This window comes from Phyllobates terribilis, unplaced genomic scaffold (assembly GCF_046119375.1).
Source record: "Phyllobates terribilis strain yellow unplaced genomic scaffold, ASM4611937v1 Scaffold_3__8_contigs__length_932513732, whole genome shotgun sequence".
NCBI lineage: Eukaryota > Metazoa > Chordata > Amphibia > Anura > Dendrobatidae > Phyllobates > Phyllobates terribilis.
Genome location: NW_027362763.1, coordinates 129,589,084 through 129,616,048, shown reverse-complemented (window position 1 = coordinate 129,616,048; position 26,965 = coordinate 129,589,084). Strand labels below are relative to the sequence as shown.

At 48.5% G+C, this 26,965-nt stretch overlaps 1 protein-coding gene across 2 annotated transcripts in view; it reads right to left on the bottom strand.

Moving 5' to 3' along the window:
• The window catches only part of NBAS (NBAS subunit of NRZ tethering complex), a 760,680-nt gene extending 745,998 nt beyond the window's left edge, over positions 1–14,682 (bottom strand). The window contains exons 1-4 of one of the 2 annotated variants that reach the window (XM_073674140.1): positions 14,522–14,682; positions 12,274–12,328; positions 9,451–9,487; positions 944–1,024 (exon numbers count right to left, since the gene is read on the bottom strand). In XM_073674140.1, coding sequence (XP_073530241.1) covers positions 944–1,024; positions 9,451–9,487; positions 12,274–12,328; positions 14,522–14,635 — 287 coding nt within the window. In that variant the 5' untranslated portion in view covers positions 14,636–14,682. The remainder of the gene's footprint in view (positions 1–943; positions 1,025–9,450; positions 9,488–12,273; positions 12,329–14,521) is intronic. The other variant, XM_073674141.1, reaches the window with a different exon arrangement.
• Positions 14,683–26,965: the final 12,283 nt, after the last annotated feature.

The following is a 26,965-nucleotide window of genomic DNA, read 5'->3' as shown; positions in this document are numbered from 1 at the left end:
CAGCAATATCCTGATAGCGCCACCACAGGACAAATAAAGTATTACATTCTTCTCATGTAAATGAATGGGCTGTCCATCAAATGCATGGATGTTTAGGGTTCTCCACAGCTGGAGGCTTTCTTCACTCTACTGTGTCTAAGAGATGTGGCTCCTAAATTTAAAAAAAAAAACTTTGATCCAAGGTGGTTGTCAAATTTTCTGGTGTCACTCTAGTTGACTGCAGACTTCTGAGTCCTTACAGCTCGCGCACCGTACGCTGTTGGGATTCGCCGGTGTTGAGGGTGGTCATGTGACCACAAGTGCACGATTTGCATACACGCGGTCAAGTGACGACTAGACATGCTCAGCCTCACTCAATACAAGTGAATTGAGAAAGGACAAGAAAGTCTAGTCTGAATGTGACCAGACGCATATTGCAAATCACATACTTGGGGGGGGGGGGGGGGGGTGTCACATGACCGGCAGTTCTCGCTGGCAATACTGGAGAATCCTGACAGCGTGCACTACACACGCTGTAAGGATTCAGTAGTCATAACGCGATTGCAGGCTTTTATCAAAAGACAGAACAACCTTTTTAAAGTCTTGTCCCCCACAATCTATACGAGGCTTTGTTGAGCCTTATAGATGGAGCAGAGGTCGGGTATGCTCACCTCCACTGAATTCATTCTCTAGGGGACTGCAGGAGAGCTCTGTACTCGCTATCTCTGACATATCCATAGACAATTGAAAGAGCGGAAGAGTATATGATAAAACCACAGCGGCACATCTATTTTGCAGGCCGAGTACAGACCCCAATGCACATACCGACCGGTGGTCTCCTGACCCAAAAGCCTCACAGGAACATATGAAGATACAGAGTTTAGGTACAGCCAGTCCGTGCATCGTGTGACAAGTATGGAGTGCGACACCGGTCTAAGGGCAAGGAACCCGGCTCAGTGCTTACCTCGTTAGCACTAGATGCCAGTTGATTTGCTTGTTGACCAGACGGAGGAGGCCGAGTGGAAGGCAGAATTTAGCTGGGCTGCTAATGGGGAAAGGGGACGGGGAGGGACAAGAAAACACATTATATATTAAGTGTCAGAAATATAAAGAAATAGTGCAAAAACCTCAATACATGCTTCCATAAAACACAAGCTTAGAGATTCTATGGAAAAAATCAAGTTGCGTTATTTTTCACACAATACCATCTGATAACTATAGGATCAGTTGACTACAATGTAATCCATAGACATCCCTAAGAAGCAGCAACTAGAGCGAGCTCCGATCGCTGCCGCCTAACTAATATAAACACCGCTATCAATCACCAACAGTGGAATTTATTAAATAGCCCGATTGTGTGGTGCAATCATTTCAGCGTCCACCAGCCTCCCCGCGACAAGACTGCAGGGAGTCAATGGGATGCCACTGCAATAAGAAGCCCCCCTGTCGCCACCGTTGTGATATCTCCTTTGAATTGGCTTCATAGAAGTAAGTACCGGTATCTTTTACTATACTTTAGAGTATAAACACAATTCAAGTCCCTTAGGAAGATTAAAAAGAAAAAAAAAAAAAAAAAGTTAAAACCACCCCTTTTTTATATAACAAAAAATATATAATTTGGCAAAATTTCGGTCGCTCCCCAGCATCCTATGTATATCAAAGTGCTACCACGGACAACTATAGCTCCGCGAGCAAAAATACAGGCCCTATTGATGGAAAAATGAGAAGCCTATGGGTTTCAAAAGCTCATGACAGTATCCAAATATTTTTAGTATTTAAAAAAAAAAAAAAAAAGAAAAAAAAAAAAAAAACACACATACTAGGCAAGTTTGTTAATCGCCATAATAGTACGGACATAGAATGAAGTTACCAGGTCATTTTTCAGGCAGCATGAACACTGTAAAACAAACACCATCCCCTCAGCCCCCAATAACAATGGCGGAATTGCATTTGTTTGGTTTCTTTTCATCATTTCACCGCACTCCACCCCCCTCCCAATTTTCAGTACATTATATGTCAAAATGAATGCTGTTGATGAAAACACATAAAAAGCAAGCCCTTCTACAGAAAAGTCTATGGGGGGGAGAAATAAATGATAATATTTTTTATTTTTATCGCCATCATTTTTTATTAATACTGTTTTTAAAATAATACATCTCATTATATTTTATTATTTATTTAAATTTTCATCATCATTTTAGCACTAGGATAACATTATGTTATCCTAGGGAGAGATAACCATAAAGATAAAATAAATAATAATAATAATAATGAATTTATTATTTTCATTATTGTTAATATTATTATTCCATTATTATTAAATTATTGAAATAACATTATTAGTATTTATTATTATTATTCTATGGAGAAATGACCATAAAGATAAAATAAAAATATTAAAATAAGATAATATTTTATTATTTATATTAATCTTTTTATTATTATTATTTATCTTTATGGTAATATCTCCCTAGGATAACTCAGTAAGAATAATAATAATTTAGTTATCCTATGGAGAGATGACCATTGAGGCAAGTCTTTATATAGCAGGTGCTAAGAGTCGGCTGAAAAGTGCAATGGAAGATCACCACGAATTTTGGAAAATATTGCAATTTACATAAAATATCCCTGGGGAAAAAAAAAGTTATGATCTGAAACCAAAGTAAGGACGCCCCGAACAGCGGCTGCTTAACAAAAAGCCGAGATCTTTCCCCGTTCTGCCCGGGACGCCTCGTTGATGGCTCCATAACTGGGTGGATGACTCCGGCTGACACCTTTATGTGGAGATTGAGAGTTCAGTGTTGGCAGATAATAGGGCAGTAAAGTCTTTTACAACACGGAGATTTTAATATTTCAATGCCGCAATTGTTTTTTAAACAGCTTTTATATTACGCTTAGTGTTTCTCTCATAAAGGCGCAGACGCGCGTCGCTCCGTATCAATTATTACTGAGACATATTTGGCCGGTGGTAAAAGAGCGAGCGCCAACAAGAGGGTGTAAATCCAGAACGGGCGCAGGAACAGATTCCAGTCCATAAATGTGTTTCTTCACGCTGGTTTCTGGGCTGATCTATGGCCGTGTTCACACTCACGTTCGTGCACAGCTGCTTTATTATAGGCAAATACAGACGGAGTAAAGAAGCCAGGAAGAAGGGGCACTTCCCGCAGGCTCATACACGCACATTTCCTGCTTTCGTGCCTCCATTTTTCCTTCCTTATTTGCCAAGAGCCATAACTTTTTATCTTTCTGTCTACATAGCCGCATGAGGACTTGATTTTTGTGGGACAAGTTGTAGTTTTGAATGAGAAGATTTATTTTACAATAGAAACCTATAAGTGGGCTATATATTATATTTAAGGCACTCCAAAGAAATATAAGATCATACATCAAACAAAGAGTATTACAGCCGAAATCAAGAAAAATATACTTTATTAAATAACACACATTCAAAAAAAGATAAAAAGGAGATATTAAAACATAAGCGGAGACCACCCTGGACCCCACACAGTATCTGCCACAAAAAGACTAAATCATTCTTTATTACAGAACTTGAAGTCAATCAATGTCCCAGAGACAAGCATGGGCTCAGACAATGTCCACATCATAACCAATAATTCAGGAACCCCTACATATGCTTAATAACAAGATACGATCAATCATGCAAATAAGGCTCAAGAAAGGGGACATTTTCTTTCTATATAGCACAGCTCAAAATAACATTATGGGACTCAATGCGACAGGGATGCGAGATGAAAACTAGTATTGCATGGTTTATTCTGCAGTGAACAGCATGGAGGTGTGAACTGGAGCCTACAAGCTACTCTAAGGTATGGAGGGAAACCCATGCTGAGGGGGCGAGTATGTGCCATAAACTTTTGGAGGTTAAAGATAAAAATAAATATTATATACACTACTCACAAAAAGTTATGGATATTGGGCTTTCATGTGAAATTTCAGGATGAACCTATAATGCCTTCTAACCTTTTCAGGTGAACATAATGTGGCCGTCTCTAGGATGTACAACGTCCAACTGTTAAAAGTTTCAGGACTATTTGCACAACTTGCTGATCTCTAATAAGGAGCCCAATGGTAAAATTCACAACAGGTGTTTGATCCACGAATTGGCCAATAAATTTCGGGGGCTCAATTAGAATTGGTATTATACAGTCCTCCTCATCACGCTGTTCACATTTTGACATCATGAGACCAACATGACGCTTAACAATTGATCACCAGTTTCTCGCCCTTGTGAGGCTTCAAGCGGGATGTTCTCAGAAGGAAGAGGCTTCTGAGCTTAGAGGGTCACAGAGTCATCAGCAAAGTGCAACAGAGATACAGAGATACGGGAAGAGTCACAGAAAGGCAGAGAAGTGGAAGTCCTCTGGCCACATCTCACATTGATGACCGCTTCATTATGCCCAATGCTCTTCGTATCCGGATGATGAATGTCACACAACTCCAGGCACATTTATGGGAGGTGAGAGGCGCCCAAGTGTCACGTCAGACCATTCTAAACCATTTACATCAGTGTGGTCTGCATGCTAGATGACCTGCAAGGCTACCTGACCACACCAGAGCCAGGGAGCATCTACGATATACGAGGGACCAGTGGCCTCAGTGCTGTTCACTGAAGAAAGTCGATTCACGCTGAGCAGATATGATGGCCGCCAACAATGTTCAAGACGTCAAGGAGAGAACTATGCATCATCCTTTGTTGCTGGTGGGGTTACAGTGAGGGCAGGTGTCTAGTCAATACAGAACTGCCCTACATTTCGTGAAAAGTTCCTACTACTGGAATAACATCATTAATCCAGTCATTGTGCCTCTGCATGAACAGCACAGGCCTAATTTCATCTTCATGAACAACCATGCTCCAGCTCATTGAGGTCCCATAATTAGGGAACAGCTGCTGGAGAATAAGGCACCTCAGATGGAGCGGCCTGAACGTTCTCCAGACCTGAATCCCATAGAAAATCTATGGGATCAGCTGAGTCGCTGTGTAGAGGCTCGTAACTCTGTACCCCAGAACCTCAATGGCCTGAAGACCACCCTTCTAGAGAAGTGGGATGCCTCAGCAGATAACTCCACTCGTGAACAGCAGGAGAAGTCATTGTCAGCTGTAATTGATGCTCAAGGCCACATGACAACTTATGGAGACATTGACATTTCTTGTTGGTGTATACCCACCCCCCTGCTGTTGGCTTTGGTTTCATTAACTTGTTTGGGATCAGGAAATCACCATTGATGCTTCTAATTAAATGCCCGACTGTCATGATAAAATATCACCTTAGCGGGAACATTTTACGTTTTCCATAAGTTTCACCCAAAAGCCAAAATCCCTAACTTTTTGGGCGAGATATATATTTTTTTTTATTTATTTTTTTTACACACAGATATTTTTGGTTTGTCTTGAAACCAGGGCTGTGGAGTCGGTAAGCCACAGTTGCGACTGACTCCTAGATTTTATCAGGTTCCGACTCCGGCTCCAGCTCCTTCAATAAATGGCCAATTCGTAACAATAAATTTACTGCTGTAAAATATTAACATCGTGATTATTCAGTTTCTCACTATCATATAAGTAATAAGACCACTTAGAGCAAAAACTATATTAGAATACAATTAGAATATAGCAAATAACTTTTATAAACTTTTCTAAACTCTTGTAAGTAAATATGCAATAAACACGGTTATGCAGTTAATAAGAAGAAATCTATAAATTTGTCCTCAGAAAAAGTATTGCCTCTGTCAGATCCTCCTTCATGGATGCCTCAAATCTGATCTAATTATTTTGAGAGCAGAGAACAACCTCTCTACACTAACTTGGGTTGGTGGCAAAGCAGTAACCACTCGGGCAACATCTCTGACAATGTCAGGATACAGAGGAATCGCTTCTTGCACTGTTATTTATGATGAACGGTCAAATTTCTCAATTTCTTTTAGTGCACATGAAAAATTCTGCTGAAATGTACTGGCTGTGTTCTTTGATGGGGATGACTCTTCTTCTATGCGGGAACGCTTTGCACGGTCCTTGTGATCCAAATATTTTTCGAAATTAAATTCTTCATCAGTTGTTGATGAGGGTGAAGATGTGGCAGGACGACCAAATTCTTCTTGTTCCTCCTGACTGTTCTGCAACCCTTTCATCCTTACTGCTATTTCAAACAGAGCTTCTTTTCCTTTAGTTAGCTGTTGATCATCTAGAAGAATCCAATGCATTGGGTCTACATAAACAGCTGCCAAAAGAATGTTATTTTGTAATAGTAGCTCCTCTCTCCGTTTCATTGATGTAGCAATGCCACTTGCAATTAACCCTCCTCTTTGGGACAGGCGAAACATCAGGTTCTTCCACTCCTTTAAGAAAATACCTGGAGTTAAGTCCTCCGCTTGTAATTTTTTAGTCACTGTAAATGGGTGCTCTAGCAATTTTTCCAGCTCAGTCACCTGATTCCACTGACTTTCATTTAGCGTCAGTTGAGGGTTAGCCATGTCTACAAGAAAGGTTTTCAGTTCAACCAAGCGCTGAATCATTAAGTAAGTACTGCCCCATCATGTGGCTTGATCAATAATTGCCCCTTTTCCAGCACGTCTCTTCAGAATTGAGTCAACTTTAGGGGTTCTGGCAACAGTAGCCAATTTTCTCACCTTGCCAATCAGTGCAGCAGCTTGTCCTTCTTGCAGACTGTCTCTTATAGCCAGCTGTAGCGTATGCACAACACAGCGCATGTGATGAATGAAAGAACGGATTGTCACAGTTTCAACAAGATCATCTAAACTATCATGTTGCTGTTCATCTGAAGCAATTTCAGTTTGCTCCTCAGTTACAATACTGTGTTCCTCTATTTCAAACATTTCTGTGTCTGTGGACCCAGAATGTTCTTCTAGCTGCTGGTCACCATCATTACTCTCATTCATTAGCTTAATAGTACTTATCATATTTGAAGCATTGTCAGTTACGACAGAAAGAACTTGCTCTTTTTTAAGTTCATAGTCTTGCAGAACATTTTCCACCAAGACCTGGAGAAACTCACTGGTGTGATGAGCTTTGGTGTCTTTTACTGCCAATGTCTTGGTAACTATTTCATTTTTGTCACAAACAAATCGGACATTGATGGCAAAATAGTTCACTCTGTGACGTGTGCAGGCATCCATTTTAAGAAACAAAGCGTCCCTTGAGAGTTTTTTTAAGTTCTTCCTTTTGTTTAAAAGCTTCTTCGATTACTAATTTTCTAATACTCTCTCTCTCTCCAGAGAAACACCAAGCTTGCGGGCCATTTCCCCATTCAGACACATAAAAGCTGGTCGCGACAATAATGAAATAGGCACACTATCCTTTACAACAAGCTCTATGATCTGTTTTTTAAATGTATCTACTGTAATTGTCACAGTAACTGTCACTGACAAAATATCTTGCAACTGATGGCTGCAAAGTTCTCTGCTCCTTTGTTTGGCTGGAAGAGCAGGGCACTGGTTCATTGGTTTGGATGCAGTCTTTCTCATCCACTGCTTTCAGTACTTCTGGATGAAAGCGCTGTAAATGTCTCTTTAGAGTAGAAGCTCTGGTAGGAGCATTTTTATCTTTGCCTGAATATGCACTGATCTTGGCTTCACAGCATTTGTTTTCGTCTGGATCATTTGTCATACACTGACAGACATAATGTTTTCTATCTTGACTGATGGTGAAATGTTCAAATACAGCTGATTTAATGTGACGCTTCTTTGACATTCTCAGGTTTTTAATTCTGCATTCACAATCCAAATGACAATTGTTTTTCCTAAAAACAATTGTACAAAATTATTGCCAGGTCGTACAACTGATATAGTGGTCAATAATACTGTTATTCCTCATGTACTCGCAGTTAACTGATGCAAAGTTTGTTGAAAGGATAATACTTCTTACAGTCGTCTTCTTCTGAGTAGCAGCTGTGAGATGCTTGGAAGACACACACCTAGTAAACATCTAGTCTAGAGGAGTAGTTTTACTACTAAGAATTTGCAACACATTTTCACTTTCAGTTTCATACATTGTAAGTAGGGGGGCTGGGGCAGCATGAGGTTAACCAAGTATAAGATTAGATAAGGTCAGTGGAGAACAGTGACACACAAGAAGTAAGAAATGTCTATCTCCAGCAGAACTGCTTATCACTGTTGTTCATAGTTTGATAGAACATATATATTTGAGTAACATTTATAAAATTCATATGAAAGTTCAATTATGAAATATTAATACATTTTTTTTTAAAGCTGGAGTCGGAGTCGGTACATTTCTACCGACTCCAACCAAAACTAACTCCGACTCCACGACTCTGACTCCACAGCCCTGCTTGAAACTTTGAGATTTTCCCATAATTTATTTTTATTCTTCTTTGGCTGAATTTACACATCCACGTGTCACAGATCGGCCTCAAATCTCCCGGCTCAAACTCAAGTAGGCACATGAGGACGAGCAAAGCAAGGCAGCCACATCTGCAATTTGGGGGACATTACTCACCAGAGTGTCACAATAGCTGTCTGAATTTAGTCTAAACTAGACATTGTTTTTCTGAGCCTTTGACAGGTCACTGGCTTTCCTAGTAAATATCACGATTCAAGGGCTGATGGCCTGACTGTCACGGGTGTGTCAGAAGTGACAGTCGCCCGGCAGTTGGTTGCAAGAGATCTCTACGTTTGGCATTACAGACACCTTCTTAAAAGCTGTCTCTCTAGGACCCAGCAGATACCTTCTTCTGACTAATCAACACCCTTGCCTGGGTGTATAAATACCTGCTGTCTGCTAGAGGGAGGTGACGGCGATACTCACATGACCCCTTGTGAAGGCTTGGAGCTAGTGCAGTACTTCTTCCTCTCTGGAGCTAAGAGGACGTGTGTTCATCTCTCTGAAGTTGACAAAAGCTAAGCTATCTTCCCTTGTTTGTTCCCCCTTGTGGTCTTTAGTTGTCAGTGGGGATCGACTAGCGCTCATCCCCTCCCTTCCCTAGCCAGGGCCAAACGCCAGGGAAAGACAGGGCAAGGTTCCTGTGCGGCGATTGGGACGTTAGGGGAGACAGGGTGACACTAGACCAGCCTAGGAGGTCTCCACTACACCCCTTCCCTATAGAGTCTGGGCCCCTTTTCCCCCTTACATTCGTGTTGCACTTAGTCTTGCCTACACCTTGCGTGACATTGACCACTCCCTCAGTAAAACACCTTGATGCCGCAGCCAGTAGTAACCGAGGCACCTAATGGGGTCAACAATCAAACACCAACTTTTATTGGTTTCCAATCAGTGCCTGATGCCAAGCTTTCTAGCAACATCATACAGCACAGCATTCTTCTTCTGAAGCACCGCCATATAAAGAAAGCGTATCAGAAAACTACCATTAATGGCCGACATAAAGACACTATAAAGTGGTCTTACAAAAGAAACTTTCCAAATACTTTGTTAACCCCTTAAACTAGAAACCCTCTAATGTAAATCCTCCATGCCGTACATACCTGTACCAGAGGAGCTGCTGGAAGTAATACGCTGGGGCTGTAAGAAAGAAGTGAGATTTTATTACATCATTCAAGAATAAAAGTGACAAAAGAAATACCAGCAGTCACATCTGACAGGTGAAGGAGGAACCCATCATTACGGGGTTAGAACAAACCTATTTTATGTAGCTGACCACAATGGTTAAAGGGGGTTGTCCACTTTCTTCCCTGTAATTTTTTAAATAACACATTGCGCCTCCACCACTGCGCCAGTCTCTCGTTTGGCTGTGATGTCACGCCGACAACGCTGCAGCCAATCACTGAGCTCAGCGTCTCTGCCTCTGCAGAAGCCATCAGCTCAGTGATTGGCAGCCGTGATGTCAGAGCGCAGACGATAAAAGACACCAGGCGTAGGGATGGAGACGCACTGCTGGACCCAGGGAGGGTGTGCCCACTATGCGTTTAAGCGTTTACGCAGCGGCAACTGTGCTGCATAAACGCTTAAAAAATGCATGGCAGAAGGCCTGCCATGTTCCCCAATGATAATCCGCATGTTCTGTGCACATGCTGCGGAAATTTCCGCTGCGGATTATCATTGCGGAAAAATCCGCAGCACAACCAATTATTTTGCAGAATCGCAGCGTTTTTGCTGCCATTGATTTGCATTGAATTACTTAATATCAGCATGACTACATGTGCGGATGGTACCCGGGTCTGGAGAAGAGGAGACTCTCCTCCAGACCCGGGTACCATAGAAACTGTAAAAAAAATAAAAAATAAAAAAAGAATTTAAAATAAAAAATATACATTATACTCACCTTCTGATGGCCCCCCGGTCTCCTTAGTGATGTGTCCTGGCTCCCCAGCAGCTCGCGATGGTCTAAAAGGACATGCCATGACGTCATTTAGTCATGTGACAGGTCACACGACTGCAGTCGACTAAATTACGTCATTGAAGGTCCTTTTACACAACCACGAGACACCAGAAGCATCGGATAAGGAGACGGGGGCCATCGGAAGGTGAGTATAATGTTTTTCTTTATTTTTTTTACCATTTTTATTCTTTTTTTAACTAACTTGGTCACACTATATAAATCCATGCCAGTTGCAAGTGCTTGTGGAAATTTATGTGAAGAACGCTTCACATCCGCATGTCCCTGGCAGGAAAAACGCATGTACAATCCGCATGTACAATCCGCATGTGTTTTTTCTGCCAGGGAGATGCAGAAACGCTCAGGAAAAATCGGGAACATTTCTGCATCGTGGGCACATAGCCTGACGCACAGTTTATTTTTTCCATGGAATTGAGCAAAGTTTTCAGAATTTTTTTTTTCTTTTTTACACTTTTTTTCTATACTTGCACTTAAAAACAGCATGCCTTTTACCACCAAGTTGCGCAGTCATTTTTAACCTTTACATGACTGAGCGTTTTTTTTGGGTTTTTTCTTTTTTCCTCTTAAGAGCCATAATTTTTCTGTGGATGTAGTTGTATGAAGGCTTGCTGAAAAGAAGTGTTGAGTGACAATACAATGTACTAAAAAACAGGGGGGGGGGGGGATTTTAAAAATTTTCAAGGGTACATAAAATGGGGGGAAAAAAAACGCAATTCCGCCATTGCTTTTGTTTTGCTTTGGTTTTATAGTGTGTGGTAAAAACGATATGGCAGCGTGATATCTCAGGTCAGTGATGGCAAATGGGTAAAGTTTTAATTTTCATTTTATATTTAAGTGAAATTTTATTTTTTTCAAAGACTGGACTTTTTTTGTTTATATTTACACTGGTAAACGGGGAGATTTGATTTTTTATTTTGTTTTACGTTTGTATTATGTTTATAACGTATGTGTGTATATGTATGAGATATATAGAGATATAGATAGAGATAGAGATATATATCTATATGTGTCTTTTTTATAAAAAAAAAAAAAATAGAAAAAAACTCTCCTTTTACCGGTGAATATGAAAAGTAATAAATAAATATATAAATATATATATATATATATTCACTAAAGTACCAACATAGCATCCATGGGGGCCTTCAGCAGGCTCCCACAGATCACGGGGTGTTGATGGGCGTTAGGCAAGGTGCAATCGCACGCCTTCGATTTTTGACAGCGGCACTTAAGGGGTCAAAAAGAAGCGAACAAAGCTAGTTCTGTTCCCGGCAGGATGCCGACTGCATAACACAGCTGGCATCTTCTGGGTATGGGAAGCATAGAAAGACTACTGACATGTGATGTACATGTATGAAATATGAAAAGTAAGGGTTAAAGATAATGTGTCAATAGGTTTTTGCTATGTAATCTGAGAGTAGCATGATGTAGGGGCAGAGACCCTGATTCCAGCAATGTGTTATTTACCGGGCTGCTTGCTGCAGTTTTGACAAAATCCCTGTTTTCACTGCTGTAGATGTAGCAGTGCTCTGACTGCTGAGCTCTGTATTACCCCGCCCACACCACTGATTGGCAGCTTGTTGTGCACACTGACAGCAATCAACCAATCAGTGATGGGGACAAGGTTACACAGATTAGCTTGACTGCCTTACACAAGACACCTAGTCCTGAAGGGATAATCTCCTGCTTATAAAACAATTATTGTATTGAAACTACAAAAAAAACTGCTGAGCAAGTGACACATTACTGGAATCAGGCTCTCTGCCCCTACAATATGCTATAGAGCAAAAACCTGTTGACAAATTCCCTTCAAGTCCTTGCAGCGTGTTACATGGCCAGAGCTGTGAATGAAATGAAATGTAAAGGGGTTCTCCGGAGCCGCTCCCATCCAGATCCTATACTCCCACACAGATGCCCCATCCTCCCCTGTCTAGATAATGGGACAGCCGGGTACCTGTAATAGCCTTGGTGAGGACAAATGACGCTCCGTGTTCACGGCCACCCCGAGGCTGCAAATAAAAACAGAGGACAAATTATACAGCAAGAAACACACCAGCTCACAAATCATTCAGGCAAGTCCCCTGAACCATTCCTGCCTCAAAGAATCAAAATATGGCCACATTTTGCTTCTCTCATTAAATAAAGACCATTTTGAAATCGATCACCAGATCACTGAGTCTGGTTCCAAAGAAAAACCCCTGGTAGCTGTGGTTTCCCCTGCAGCGGCCACTACAGGGCATATGCGGTATTGCTTGAAAGATTTGTCAAAAAAATGGATGTGCCCAGTTCACCAAAGCAACAGGGGCTTTAAGGGGGTCTTCCACCAGTGGGGCAATTATTTATTTTAATTTACTACATATATAAACATTAGGGGGGTCAAAATTTATTTTTTTCGCAATTAGGATCCATCAATAATTTTGCCAAGCCGAGGAGGGGGGAGGGGGGGCGCACACCGCCAGGAGGGCAGGGGGGGCGGGCGCACGCCGCCAGGAGGAAAGAGGGGGGGGCACGCCGCCAGGAGGAAAGGGGGGGGGCACACCGCCAGGAGGAAAGGGGGGGGGGGCACACCGCCAGGAGGAAAGGGGGGGGGGGGCACACCGCCAGGAGGAAAGGGGGGGGGGGCACACCGCCAGGAGGAAAGGGGGGGGGGGCACACCGCCAGGAGGAAAGGGGGGGGGGCACACCGCCAGGAGGAAAGGGGGGGGGGCACACCGCCAGGAGGAAAGGGGGGGGGGGCACACCGCCAGGAGGAAAGGGGGGGGGGGCACACCGCCAGGAGGAAAGGGGGGGGGGCACACCGCCAGGAGGAAAGGGGGGGGGGGCACACCGCCAGGAGGAAAGGGGGGGGGGGCACACCGCCAGGAGGAAAGGGGGGGGGGGCACACCGCCAGGAGGAAAGGGGGGGGGGCACACCGCCAGGAGGAAAGGGGGGGGGGGCACACCGCCAGGAGGAAAGGGGGGGGGGGCACACCGCCAGGAGGAAAGGGGGGGGGGCACACCGCCAGGAGGAAAGGGGGGGGGGGCACACCGCCAGGAGGAAAGGGGGGGGGGCACACCGCCAGGAGGAAAGGGGGGGGGGGCACACCGCCAGGAGGAAAGGGGGGGGGGGCACACCGCCAGGAGGAAAGGGGGGGGGGCACACCGCCAGGAGGAAAGGGGGGGGGGGGCACACCGCCAGGAGGAAAGGGGGGGGGGCACACCGCCAGGAGGAAAGGGGGGGGGGCACACCGCCAGGAGGAAAGGGGGGGGGGGGCACACCGCCAGGAGGAAAGGGGGGGGGGGCACACCGCCAGGAGGAAGGGGGGGGGGGGGCACACCGCCAGGAGGAAAGGGGGGGGGGCACACCGCCAGGAGGAAAGGGGGGGGGGCACACCGCCAGGAGGAAAGGGGGGGGGCACACCGCCAGGAGGAAAGGGGGGGGGGGCACACCGCCAGGAGGAAAGGGGGGGGGGGCACACCGCCAGGAGGAAAGAGGGGGGGGGCACACCGCCAGGAGGAAAGAGGGGGGGGCACACCGCCAGGAGGAAAGAGGGGGGGCACACCGCCAGGAGGAAAGAGGGGGGGCACACCGCCAGGAGGAAAGGGGGGGGGGCACACCGCCAGGAGGAAAGGGGGGGGGGGCACACCGCCAGGAGGAAAGGGGGGGGGGGCACACCGCCAGGAGGAAAGAGGGGGGGGCACACCGCCAGGAGGAAAGAGGGGGGGGCACACCGCCAGGAGGAAAGAGGGGGGGGCACACCGCCAGGAGGAAAGAGGGGGGGGCACACCGCCAGGAGGAAAGAGGGGGGGGGCACACCGCCAGGAGGAAAGAGGGGGGGGCACACCGCCAGGAGGAAAGAGGGGGGGGCACACCGCCAGGAGGAAAGAGGGGGGGGCACACCGCCAGGAGGAAAGAGGGGGGGGCACACCGCCAGGAGGAAAGAGGGGGGGCACACCGCCAGGCAGAAGGGAGGGGGGGGGGGCACACTGCCAGCACAGTAGCAGATGCCCGAGTCTCTACACCCAGTGTGTGGCCTCAGTGCTTTCCTATGAGCACAATTAGACTTATCCAGTTGTGGAACTACAACTCCCAGGCTGCGGGGATTCCCTCTGAGCAGGTGCACGGAGCCTCCATAGCAGTGCAGTGCTACGTGTCCCGTCTGTGTGTCGTCCTCACAGTGAGCGGCTGCGGACAGATCACCTCCCAGGTACCGGCCGCTCACCTGCACATCGGGCTCCGGAGGCCACTCCGTGTTCACCAGCAGATCATACAGGATGTTCTCCTCGCTGTTCCCGCTGACTGCAGCCGCTGTCGCCGTGTCCATGGGTGCCGCCATCTTTACTACTGGAAAGTGAACTGACAGCGCAGAGCGGGGGCGTGTCCACAAGGATGATTACGTCGCAGGAAGGGGCGGAGCCTAACTGCTGAAAAGAGACAGCGGTGGTTTCGCACGTGAAATTGAATGGAGCGATGTGCTGCAGGGTATAGAGGATTAGGCAGAGGGGCAATGTGCTGCAGGATACAGAGTATTAGGCAGGGGGCGATGTGCTGCAGGATAGAGAGGATTAGGCAGAGGAGCAATGTGCTGCAGGGTAGAGAGGATTAGGCAGAGGAGCAATGTGCTGCAGGATAGAGAGGATTAGGCAGGGGCAATGTGCTGCAGGGTAGAGAGGATTAGGCAGGGGGCGATGTGCTGCAGGGTAGAGAGGATTAGGCAGAGGAGCAATGTGCTGCAGGGTAGAGAGGATTAGGCAAGGAGCAATGTGCTGCAGGATAGAGAGGATTAGGCAGGGGCAATGTGCTGCAGGGTAGAGAGGATTAGGCAGGGGGCGATGTGCTGCAGGGTAGAGAGGATTAGGCTGGGGGCGATGTGCTGCAGGGTAGAGAGGATTAGGCAGGGGGGCAATGTGCTGCAGGGTAGAGAGGATTAGGCAGGGGGCGATGTGCTGCAGGGTAGAGAGGATTAGGCAGGGGCGATGTGCTGCAGGGTAGAGAGGATTAGGCAGGGGCGCAATGTGCTGCAGGATGGGGAGGATTATGCTGGGGGCAATGTGCTGCAGGGTAGAGAGGATTAGGCAGGGGGCGATGTGCTGCAGGGTAGAGAAGATTAGGCAGGGGGCGATGTGCTGCAGGATAGAGAGGATTAGGCAAGGGGCGATGTGCTGCAGGATAGAGAGGATTAGGCAGGGGCGCAATGTGCTACAGGGTAGAGAGGATTAGGCAGGGGGCGATGTGCTGCAGGATGGGGAGGATTATGCTGGGGGCAATGTGCTGCAGGGTAGAGAGGATTAGGCAGGGGGCGATGTGCTGCAGGGTAGAGAAGATTAGGCAGGGGGCGATGTGCTGCAGGATAGAGAGGATTAGGCTGGGGGCGATGTGCTGCAGGATAGAGAGGATTAGGCAGGGGGCGATGTGCTGCAGGATAGAGAGGATTAGGCAGGGGGCGATGTGCTGCAGGATAGAGAGGATTAGGCAGGGGGCGATGTGCTGCAGGATAGAGAGGATTAGGCAGGGGGCGATGTGCTGCAGGATAGAGAGGATTAGGCAGGGGGCGATGTGCTGCAGGATAGAGAGGATTAGGCAGGGGGCGATGTGCTGCAGGATAGAGAGGATTAGGCAGGGGGCGATGTGCTGCAGGATAGAGAGGATTAGGCAGGGGGCGATGTGCTGCAGGATGGGGAGGATTAGGCAGGGGGCGATGTGCTGCATGATGGGGAGGATTAGGCAGGGGGCGATGTGCTGCAGGATGGGGAGGATTAGGCAGGGGGCGATGTGCTGCAGGATAGAGAGGATTAGGCAGGGGGCGATGTGCTGCAGGATAGGGAGGATTATGCTGGGGGCGATGTGCTGCAGGATGGGGAGGATTAGGCAGGGGGCGATGTGCTGCAGGATGGGGAGGATTAGGCAGGGGGCGATGTGCTGCAGGATGGGGAGGATTAGGCAGGGGGCGATGTGCTGCAGGATGGGGAGGATTAGGCAGGGGGCGATGTGCTGCAGGATGGGGAGGATTAGGCAGGGGGCGATGTGCTGCAGGATGGGGAGGATTAGGCAGGGGGCGATGTGCTGCAGGATGGGGAGGATTAGGCAGGGGGCGATGTGCTGCAGGATGGGGAGGATTAGGCTGGGAGCAATGTGCTTCTGGAGGAGGAGGAGGATTAGGCTGGGGGCAATGTGCTGCAGGATGGGGAGGAAGCTGTATATAGATGAGATGTGATGTTCTGCAGCGTGGTGCTGAGAGGAGAGATGTACTGCTGTATATAGATGAGCGATATGCTGCGGTAGGTGGCTGTATATAACGCGAATGTGAGGTGGTGTTCTGGGTAAGGTATGACAACATAAACCAAAATTACAAAAAGGCGACTTGTATGACCCCGACCCTTTGTCCGGCTTTCCCCATAATAAAGTTTATTGGCCTTTTATATGCTTTTTCCTTTTTCTGACAAAGCTGTACAACATCCAACATGGCCGTTGTCAGGACTCACCTACAAGAACGACATCGGAGAGATCACGCAATATCTCGCCGTTGCCGTCACGCTGTCAGTATTTCGTCCGGAATCGCGAGCACACGTTCCAGACTTCTCGCTACGTGGATATCGGCAAGCGACCAGTGAGAGTATGGCGTCACACCTCTGGGTTCCAAAGCCTGGAATACGTGTTTACGCCCCGTACCGTCACTGTCAGCTTCACGATAGCCGATTATTAATATTATTCTCTGCCACCACCGTCCAGATTTGAAATATAATACAGGCCTGGGCGGACGCCTGCGTTTTGGTAGCGTATATGGCTTCGGGGGAGGGAACGATTACAGGACAAAAGAAACAGAACTATTAAATTTTATATTTAATCCAAAAGGGAGGCAGTGTTTAGGAAAAGTATATACACAAGGATGTTACAAAGGAGACACTAAAATACATAAGCAGTTACATAAAATAAACAGGATAAAAGAAGACAACTTACACTATACAGTTCGCAGGGATGAATCAGCATAGGTGAAGGAGGGGCTCCCCAGTTGATCTGAGCGTTATCGAATGCGACCCGTTGCTTATAATCCTTATACCCCCCTGGCAATGAGTCCTTCTGTAATGTCCATGGGTTCTCTTATACCTAAGGGGAGATTTACCCACACGCCCCTTATGGTGACATCATGTGGGCTGGTCTCCAGCCTGTACATTTTTATTAAAAACGCTAACTTCTGCGATAACTCATCGCTCGTTGATCGCAGAAGCGTGCAAACGACGCCATTTTTTCCCTTATGATTTTATCTTCAGGTAGAGACCACACATCGCATAGCTGCAGTCTACCATTCTGGTGTTTTTGCGCTACAGCTCTATGTAGCGTTTTTCAGTTGCAGAAAAAATATCCCTATCATTCCCTCACTGATTTTACCTCTCAAAATATGGGTCGCGTTATTGCCGGACTTATCGAACTCACAATATTTCATATTTCATATCGGAGTCGGTGTGGCTATGGCTGGTGGCCGGGAAGAGTTTGTGAGTGCCTTTGAACTTAGCGAACCATTTTCTCCAAACTCTGGCCTGGGAGAAGGTGTCAATCTATCTCAGGTCTGTGTTAAGGGGAAATACATTTGCATTTTAGTTAGCTTGTAACATTTCATGGCTGGCATTTGTTTGTGTAAGGCCTCCCTCATGACTGTGTTAATTGGGAATTTTGTGCTGAGCAGAAGGGGAAGAATGGTCAATATCTGGGTCAGGGAAATATCGAAGAACATTTTCAATATTCCTCAATACTTCCCTGACATCTCCCCCTATTTGAGGTGGCTTAATGGGTAATTTACCGATCACCCCTTTAAGCCAACCTCCTGGCCCACCCTTCCTGCTGATCCGACAAGCTGGGGATACAGCTTTCCGATCACCCTGACAGGTTCGGGATATATTTTCCCCACACCTCTGACAGGCTATGGCTGCCTTCTTCCCATACTCCTGACAGACAGGGGGACACACCTTCCTCCATCCTCGTCTGGTTGTGGGGCCTACCCTTCCACCCCTCATGGCTACCTGGGGGGCCGGGCTAGCTATGACCGTCCATGCCACAGTCCGTTGTGGCACTGGTCGGCGGCACGGGGCCACTTTCTTTATCATCCCCGTGCTTCTCCCCATCCTTTCTCATTACCTCTGGAGCTGTGCTAGTCATGGGGCAACTACCATTGACCATGCCACTATCTGGCGTGACACTGGTCACCTGCACAGGACGACCTGCTTCCTGGAGCCCGTGCCTGCTCCCCTACCCCTAGCACTTATGCTGGCTCGCTTTAGGGGATCCTCAGTAGCATCACCCCGCGGGGTGAGGTGGCTGAGTTCCCCTTTACCACAACACACACTTTTATTATACAACACATTGACTTTATTGACAGTGGCATTACATGACCTACCAGATCTGGGAGGGTTGTCAGGAATGTATCGGGCATCCAACCGTCCCAGATCAGTTCCCAATAGCACATTAGTGGGAAGATTCTCCGACACCCCCACTTCCCTTAACACCCTCCCCGCACTCCAGTCCAGGAAAACTCGGGCCATCGGTATGGGACGGCGAACACCCCCAAACCCGGTGACAGTCAAGGTCTTCCCAGGAATGAGTTCCTCTGGTAACACAAACTCAGGTCGGATGAGGGTATGTTCTGCGCCAGTGTCCTTAAGGCCGACAGTGACGGTGTTGACCATGGTAACAGGTTGTAAGTTCTCCTGGGCCCGGCCAACTGCCCCACCCACAAAAAGAATGGCTGCAGTAGGCACTGGGGCCTCAGGTGTGGTGTTCATCTTCTGCCTCTCCAGGCAGACAAGGCTGATGTGACCCATTTGGTCACAAGTGTAGCACTTACGGGAGTCAAATGCAGTCCAGGTGCTGGAGGATGGGGCAGAACCCACTGAGGGCCGGCTGGCTGGAATATTAGGGGTAGTTGTAGACTTACCCCCTTTCCAGCTGGCGGTGGCTGACTTCCGCACCTCTTGTGTGCGGTTGGCCTCATAGGCATCTGCGATCTGAGCTGCTCTGGCGGCTTCCTTCGGCTTCCGGTCAAGCACAAACTGTGGCACTTCCACTGGGCAAAGATGAAGAAACTGGTCCTTCACCATCAGATCCTTAAGGTCCTAGAAGGTGGTAACAGACAGTCCTCGGATCCACTACTCAAAGTTGGTTCTTAGCCCATCCACCAAATCACTGTAGCTATCATGGGGTCCACGTTGGAAGGCTCTGAACTTTTTCCGGTAAACCTCCGGAGTCAGCTGGTACTTTTTTTTATCAGGGCCTGCTTGACTGCCTTGTAGTCTCCATCTTGTTCTCGAGGGAGAGAAGCAAACACCTCCAGAGCTTTTCCTCGGTGCCCTGGAGTTAAGTATCTTGCCCATTGGACTGGTTTTCAGGAGGTAGGGACACGTTTTTTTTGTATTCAAGGAGGCCTGCAAACTGTACCTTAAACTTCGTCCTTACTCCTCCGGAAGTGAGGAGCAACATGTGCGAATTGTGATCTCACTGCTGCAGGGAGATCCGCAATCCTGGGCTTTCTCTTTGCTGCAGGAGTCAGTTTGTCTCCAGTCTGCAGGGTTTTTTTGGGGCGATGGCCCTCATCTATGATGGCCCTGACCGAGTCGCCTTGGTTGAGTCTAGGCTACGTTGCCTTCAGCAGGGGAATCAGTCATTGGAGACGTACAGTTCTCAATTCCGTAAATGGGCAAGGGATTCCAAATGGAATGACTCAGCTCTTAGAAGTAGTGATGAGCAAGCATACTCGCAAGTACTTGGTACTCTCCCTCGCGCATCTCAGTACTCGAGATGCTCGGAGCTCGCCGAGTACTTCCGAGATGCTCGGGCGGATGCTTGGGTCCCCTACCTGCATGTTTGGCGCTCTTTAGAGAGCCAGTCAACATGCAGGGATTGTCTGCTACACACTGTTATGCCGTAGCCATGTTGGTTGTGGCATTACAGTGATTGGCTAGCCGCACAGCGCCATCAGATCTATATCAGACCTGGCGCTGCCGTTCTCGTTGTAGTATCGGCGTCTCTGCCCCCTGACAGGCAGAGACGCCGTCCCTCTTACCGCCGCGCTTCACGCCCGGCTTCCTCCGGCGCTCCAGCTTCTGCTGCTGCCGGCGCACGCAGCTTCCCGGGCACTGTGCTTAGGGCCAATGGCCGGAGGACCACTCATATAAAAGGCACCTCCTCCAAAATGTAGGTGCCCGTGCAAGGTTGGAGCTTTGTGTGTAAAACTCTGCTTCAGCCCTCAGGTCCAATCCGCCAGCCTGACTACCAGTCCAGTCCGCCAGCCTGACTACCAGTCCAGTCCGCCAGCCTGACTACCAGTCTAGTCCACCAGCCTGACTACCAGTCCAGTCCGCCAGCTTGACTACCAGTCCGCCAGCCTGACTACAAGTCCAGTCCACCAGCCTGACTACCAGTCCAGTCCGCCAGCCTGACTACCAGTCCTGTCCGCCAGCTTGTCTACTCTGCGACAGTCTGTCTACAGTCCAGTCCGCCAGTCTGTCTATGGGCCCTGCCCGCCTGCTTACCTGGAAGCACCTGCCTGTTACCTGCCGTGCCTACCAGCCAGCCTACCTGGAGGCTCCTGTTTGTTACCTGCCGTGCCTACCTGTCAGCCTACCCGGAGGCTCCTGCTTGTTACCTGCCGTGCCTACCTGTCAGCCTACCCGGAGGCTCCTGCTTGTTATCTGCCGTGCCTACCAGCCAGCCTACCTGGAGGCTCCTGCTTGTTACCTGCCGTGTCTGTCAGTCCGTCTACCCGGATCACCAGTCAGCCTGCCTGCCGTGCTCATCTGCTGTACCGGTCAGTCCCTGCCTTCTGACCCGTGGGAGTCACCTGCTCTCATACAAGGTCGGTCCCAGAGTAGCACCTGGTCCCTCTGCTCGGTCCTTCCCTGGTCACGGAGTCGATTGAGCCGCCGTACGACATTGGTCAGTCCGAGTTGATACCTAGTTATGCCCCTCTGGTCCCTCCTTGCACCGCAGCACAGAGGTTCCACCACCTGGATCCGTAACACTCGTCACAGTCTACTCCGCAATCAAGCAGTGTAGGGAGAGGTACTGCTGAGCTAGGGAGAGATTTGGTTGTTTTTAAAGTTAGTGTAGGTATTCCACAAGATTTTCTACATATCCATCTCAACTAACAGTCCTTCTGAGGACTAATCCAGGTGCAGAGATATCAGTGCTAGGCAAGCAGGCAGGGTATATAGCAGACTGCAGTGCATCTAGCAAGAGGGTCCATTCCAGTTCTGTCTGCTGGTGCTTTTACAGATATTTGTAGAAATAGTTCCAGGTATCCGGGGCCAGGAATATTTTTTTTTATCTTAATCCTGATTATTTGCTTAAAAAGCAATCCAGAGAACACAGTTTTTCTGCTCCATTTGCTTGTTGGCACTGCAGAATACAGCCAGGTCCTTTCCATATTACAGCGCTAAAAATCCAGCTATTTAAAACTGTGGTTTGTCCGTCACACGGATCACATATAATTGCGCTGAAAATTCTGCCATTTCTGACCTCCATTGAAATTTTGTTTCAGTGTGTCAGTGAAGTTATTAACACCAGTTTTGCTGTTAAAAATAGTTACCAACAGGTCAGCTATTTAAAACTGTGGTTTGCCAATCACACAGATCACATATAATGTCGCTCCAAATTCAGCCATTTGTAGTGAGCGTGGAAGATATTGTCCTCCATTTAAAATGGGCAAGGCGCGCGGCAAGGGACGGGGAACTGGATGTGATGGTGATGGTGCATGGACTGGCAGACATGGCAGGTAACAAGCAGGAGCCTCCAGGTAGGCTGGCTGGTAGGCACGGCAGGTGCTTCCAGGTAAGCGGGCGGGCAGGCACGGCAGGTAACAGGCAGGTGCTTCCAGGTAAGCAGGCGGGCAGGGCCCATAGACAGACTGGCAGACTGGACTGTAGACAGACTGTCGGGCTGGAGAGTAGACAAGCTGGCGGACAGGGCTGGTAGTCAGGCTGGCGGGCTGGACTGGTAGTCAGGCTGGCGGGCTGGACTGGTCGTCAGGCTAGCAGCGGGACCTGAGGGCTGAAGCAGAGTTTAACACACAAAGCTACAACCTTTTTGGAGGAGGTGCCTTATATATGAGTGGTCCTCCGGCCATTGGCCGGGGACTCCTTAGTACGGCGCGCGCGACCCCTTTAAGAGGGAGGGAGCGCGCGCGCGTCCTAAGCACAGTGCCTGGGAAGCTGCGCGCGCAGGAGGACGCCGGGCGGGGAGCGCGGCGGTAAGAGGGACAGCGTCTCTGCCTGTTAGGGGGCAGAGACGCCGATACTACAGCCGTCGATATACAGTTCAGACTCCACACATAAGATTGCAGTGGACATGGATGTCAGACATATGTACCATCCTCCAAAACTTTGAGGACTCCACCAAGATGGTGAGCGGCGATGACGCCATAATTAGCGTCACCATCCCACTTCTCTGTCTTCTGAAATGCTCTCTGCTCACAATCAAAGAGGATGCATTGCAGGCGGAGCAAGACGAGATGGAGCAAGGAACCATACAGGGTGATTATGTGGCACCCCAGGGGTCTGATTTCCACAGTAATAGCAATATTACGTCTGAGAGCAGGTGGGAGGTCTCCTGGTCAGGAATCCTAAGCATGCCACACCTCCTGCCCAGTCCTGGGAGGGGAAGAACTTCCCCTATAAAAACTGGCGGCTGAGGCAGGGTTAGAGAAGGAAGAGGAGAGAAAGAGAAGAAGAGGAGTCCCAGACAGAGACACAGTCTGGTCTGGAGTGAGGCAGCTATAGGGAAAGAGAGATCAGGAGCTCTGTGGGAGCCGTGCTAAAAGAGGTCAGGGGCTGGAAGCTGTAGAGCTCGCCCTGATTGAAGAGTTCTCACCGGACCCGGAGTCCGAGGCTGTGGGGACTAATCCTTACCCAGCAGCAGAAACCGACCGGCAGGGGATTTCAGGTCCTCTGGCCAAGAAACCCGAAGGCACGGTCACACGCAAGGGACCAGCACCGCCGTCGTGAAGCGGAAACTACCAGAAGGCCCCGAGTCACCGGCCATACGGGTGAGCACCACACGGTACACTCAGGGACGTGGGCTACTTTTACCCGCCTCTAGCAAGGTAGCCAGAAGAGTACAATTAGTTGGGGAGGCCTACAACTCCGCCTGGCCAGGGGAGATCCCATCTGCTCACGGACTGACCAGGCCCCGATCGCTAGCCAGTACTCCGGGAGGGTCTATCTTTGCCACCAGTAAAGACCCTGAATTACACCGCACCGTCTCTGAGTGTTTCATCATCCACGTCCGCTGCCCTGAGGCCATACCCCTCCCGTTGGGGGTTATACCATCCACGCTGCACGACCGTACCACCGGCCTCAGCGGTCTGCCCTGCAGCGGCGGTCTCATGACCGCATTCAACGGGTGGCGTAGTCGAACAATATAACATCTTATGCCAAGCACCGCCACTTAGTTTGACTCCCTGGGCACGGACCGGGTCACCGCCACGAGACTACTACCCCTATCGGACCCGGCTCCGGGTAGGCCCCCGCGTGCGCAACGCCACTCAGCACAGGCCCAGGGGCGCGTCAATTACACACAGCCCAGCCTCATCTCATCCCAACGTGGATTGGGTGACAATGAGGAAGAGGAGGAGGAGGAAGACCAGGAGCTAGTTTCATGCGCTATAGACGGTACTACCTTCACAACTGTCTTACTGTCTGTTCAGCATGGATGGCCTGAGGACAGGGAGGAGGAGGAGAGCATTGTCAGTCATCCTCTTGGTGAGGACACGGAAGTCTTGCCTGTTAGCAGTCTGGAGTTTATTTTACGCTGCCTTTCCCGTGACCCTCGCATTCTCAAAATTTTGGGTGACAGTCATTACTAGATCCGCGCTGCAAGGAGAACTTTCTATCTCTAATTCCTGAGGCGGACAGGTCTACAAAAATGGGGCAGTACCAGAAGTCGCTTGTTGCGGAACTATTAAAAAAATTCCCATCTGGCGGCAGAGGTCACAGTTCGTTGGACAACTAAGGAGTACAGGCGAGAGAAACACAACTCCAATCCAGCGGAGGCAGAGGAACACTGTCAAAGTTCTGTGAGAGTTTTCCCAGCACTTTCCATCGTACAGGCCCTGAGGCGAGGGGTACTCTCACAAGGAGTGCAAAGTTTGAGAAGATGCTGAGAGAGTACCTTGCTGACCGTACCAATGTCCTCCGTGATTCCTCTGTGCCTTATAATTATTGGGTATTCAAGCTGGACACGTGGCATGAACTGGCTCTCTATGCCTTGGAGGTCCTGCCCTGCCCTGCCCTGCCCCTAGCGTTTTGTCAGAGCGGGTTTTTAGTGCCGCTGGTGGAATTATAACTGATAAGCGCATCCGCCTGTCAACTGAAAATGCTGACAGGCTGACTCTTATAAAAATGAACAAGAGCTGAAATGGGCCAGACTTCTCAACACCACCCAATGATAGTAGCGTAACATAAACTCAAATCCAGTGTCTTTCTTTGTGAGGGCCTTTCTGAGAGGTTGAAAGATGCTTTGGCAGTATATGAAACCCCTGGGTCCTTGGAGGCTGCCATATCGGGATAGGCGGGTGAGACCACCTTCTCCAGGACCTTCCTGTCGGGGTTGCGTACCTCTGCCAGGGGAGCAGTCTGGCGGTGAACCAGTACTGGGGGAGGTGGAGGAACCCATGCAGTTAGTGGGTGCCTCTGCATCATACATCTCCCTGTAGATTTGCAAGGAAAAAGGCATATGTTTTTTATGTGGGGAAAAATGGACATTTTATTGGGGCATATCCTTTGATTCCTGGGCAAAAGGAGACTCGATTAACCCTTGGTAGTCTGGAGTTGGATAAGCAAGGGGTGCATTTATCGCCAACCTGCAGTTCCCGGTTTGTCCTGACAGCAGAGGTGGTGCTAGAGAGCAAAACCGAGAAAATTTCTGTGTTTGTTGACAGTGGAGCTGGAGTCAGCATGGTTGAGGCTGAGTTTGTGAGAACTCATGGTCTTGTTTGCTGTACATTAGCTAAGCCTATTCCAATCTTCGCCATCGACTCAGCACCACTTGCACAGAAAGCACTAACCCAGATTGTGCATAATGTAAAACTGAGGGTGGGGTCAGTTCATTGTGAGATAATCCCTTGCTATGTCCTGGATGGTCTTCCCACCCCAATTGTGTTGGGTCTTCCCTGGTTGGTGAAACATAATCCGTTTGTGGATTGGCAAGCCATGGAGATCATTAAATGGGGAGATTACTGCCATGAGAACTATTTAGACATTTCTCTTGCTGCAGTCTCTATGGAAATATTACCTGCTTTCCTGTCTGGGTTTGACAAACTTTTTTCTGAGAAGGGGTGTCCTCATCGAGCATATGATTGTCCTATTAACCAGACCCCCGGAGCTAAACTACCAAAGTTCAGATTGTATAATCTTTCTGGCCCTGAGAGACAAGCCATGAAGGTTTTCATTGCGGAGAGTCTGGAGAAGGGGCCTATCAGACCCTCATCTTCGCCAGTGGCGGCAGGGTTCTTCTTCGTGAAGAAAAAAGATGGCGGTCTACGTCCCTGTTTAGATTTCCGGGAATAAAGTCAAATTACCATCCGAGATCCATACCCTCTTCCTCTGATTACAGATTTGTTCAACCAGGATGTGGGAGCTAAGGTGTTCTCAAAGTTGGATTTAAGGGGAGCTTACAATCTGGTTAGAATCAGAGAGGTGGATGAATGGAAAACAGCGTTCAATACCCCGGAAGGGCATTTTGAGAGTCTGGTTATGCCTTTTGGTCTGACCAGTGCACCTGCGGTGTTCCATCATTTCATTAATGATATTTTCCATCATTTGATGGGCAGGTTTGTGATGGTCTATCTGGACTATGCGACAGTGGTCACACTAATAAATGGACCAGAAAAAATAGAAATATGGAACGCTCTCACCCAAGTTTCTTTAGGCTACAACACAGTAGCGGTCCAGACGTCCAGATAAACAATAAACTTCCTCAGATCAGTAGGGTCAGTTGCCAGGTGGAGTCGGAGGAGAGGACCTATTATGCCCTCAGTGGATTATCTATCCCTCAATCCCCAGACTCCTGCATTGACAAGGGCAGTTCACTGCTATCCCTTGTGAACAAGTCCCTAAAATATCCCAGCATGCGTCTCCCGACGCTTTTCTCCTCCAGGTTCTTGTGGATTAAATCACCCCAGTTCCCTAGCAGTGACAATAAGCAATGGCCCTTTAGAACTCCAACATGATACATGTTATATACCTTACAATGGTGTCCAGAAGATTGCACAGCTCGGAACAGCCCACTGTTTAGCTCTGGATTGAACTGCGCATGCCTTGGATATTCTGCGGCCCACGGACCGGAAATGATGAATGTAGGAGGGAGGCAATGAGGCAGCCAGAACCGGAAGTATGCGTTCCATGGGAGAGCAGGTCCTTTGTGGCATGCGTTCCACTCGCAGTATGACACATGAGTGCGCGCACTGCTGTTCCGACCTGTGCAATCTTATGGACACCATTGTAAGGTATATAAGGTGTTTATAAATGAGATCGTGAAGCTTCACGAGGTTCCCTCCGATGTGGTATCAGATTGGGGGACCCAGTTTGTTTCCAAGTTCTGGAAAGCGTTCTGTTCTCGACTGGGGTGCAGCTGTCCTTTTCCTCAGCCTTCCATCCTCAGTCGAATGGGCAGACCAAGCGCA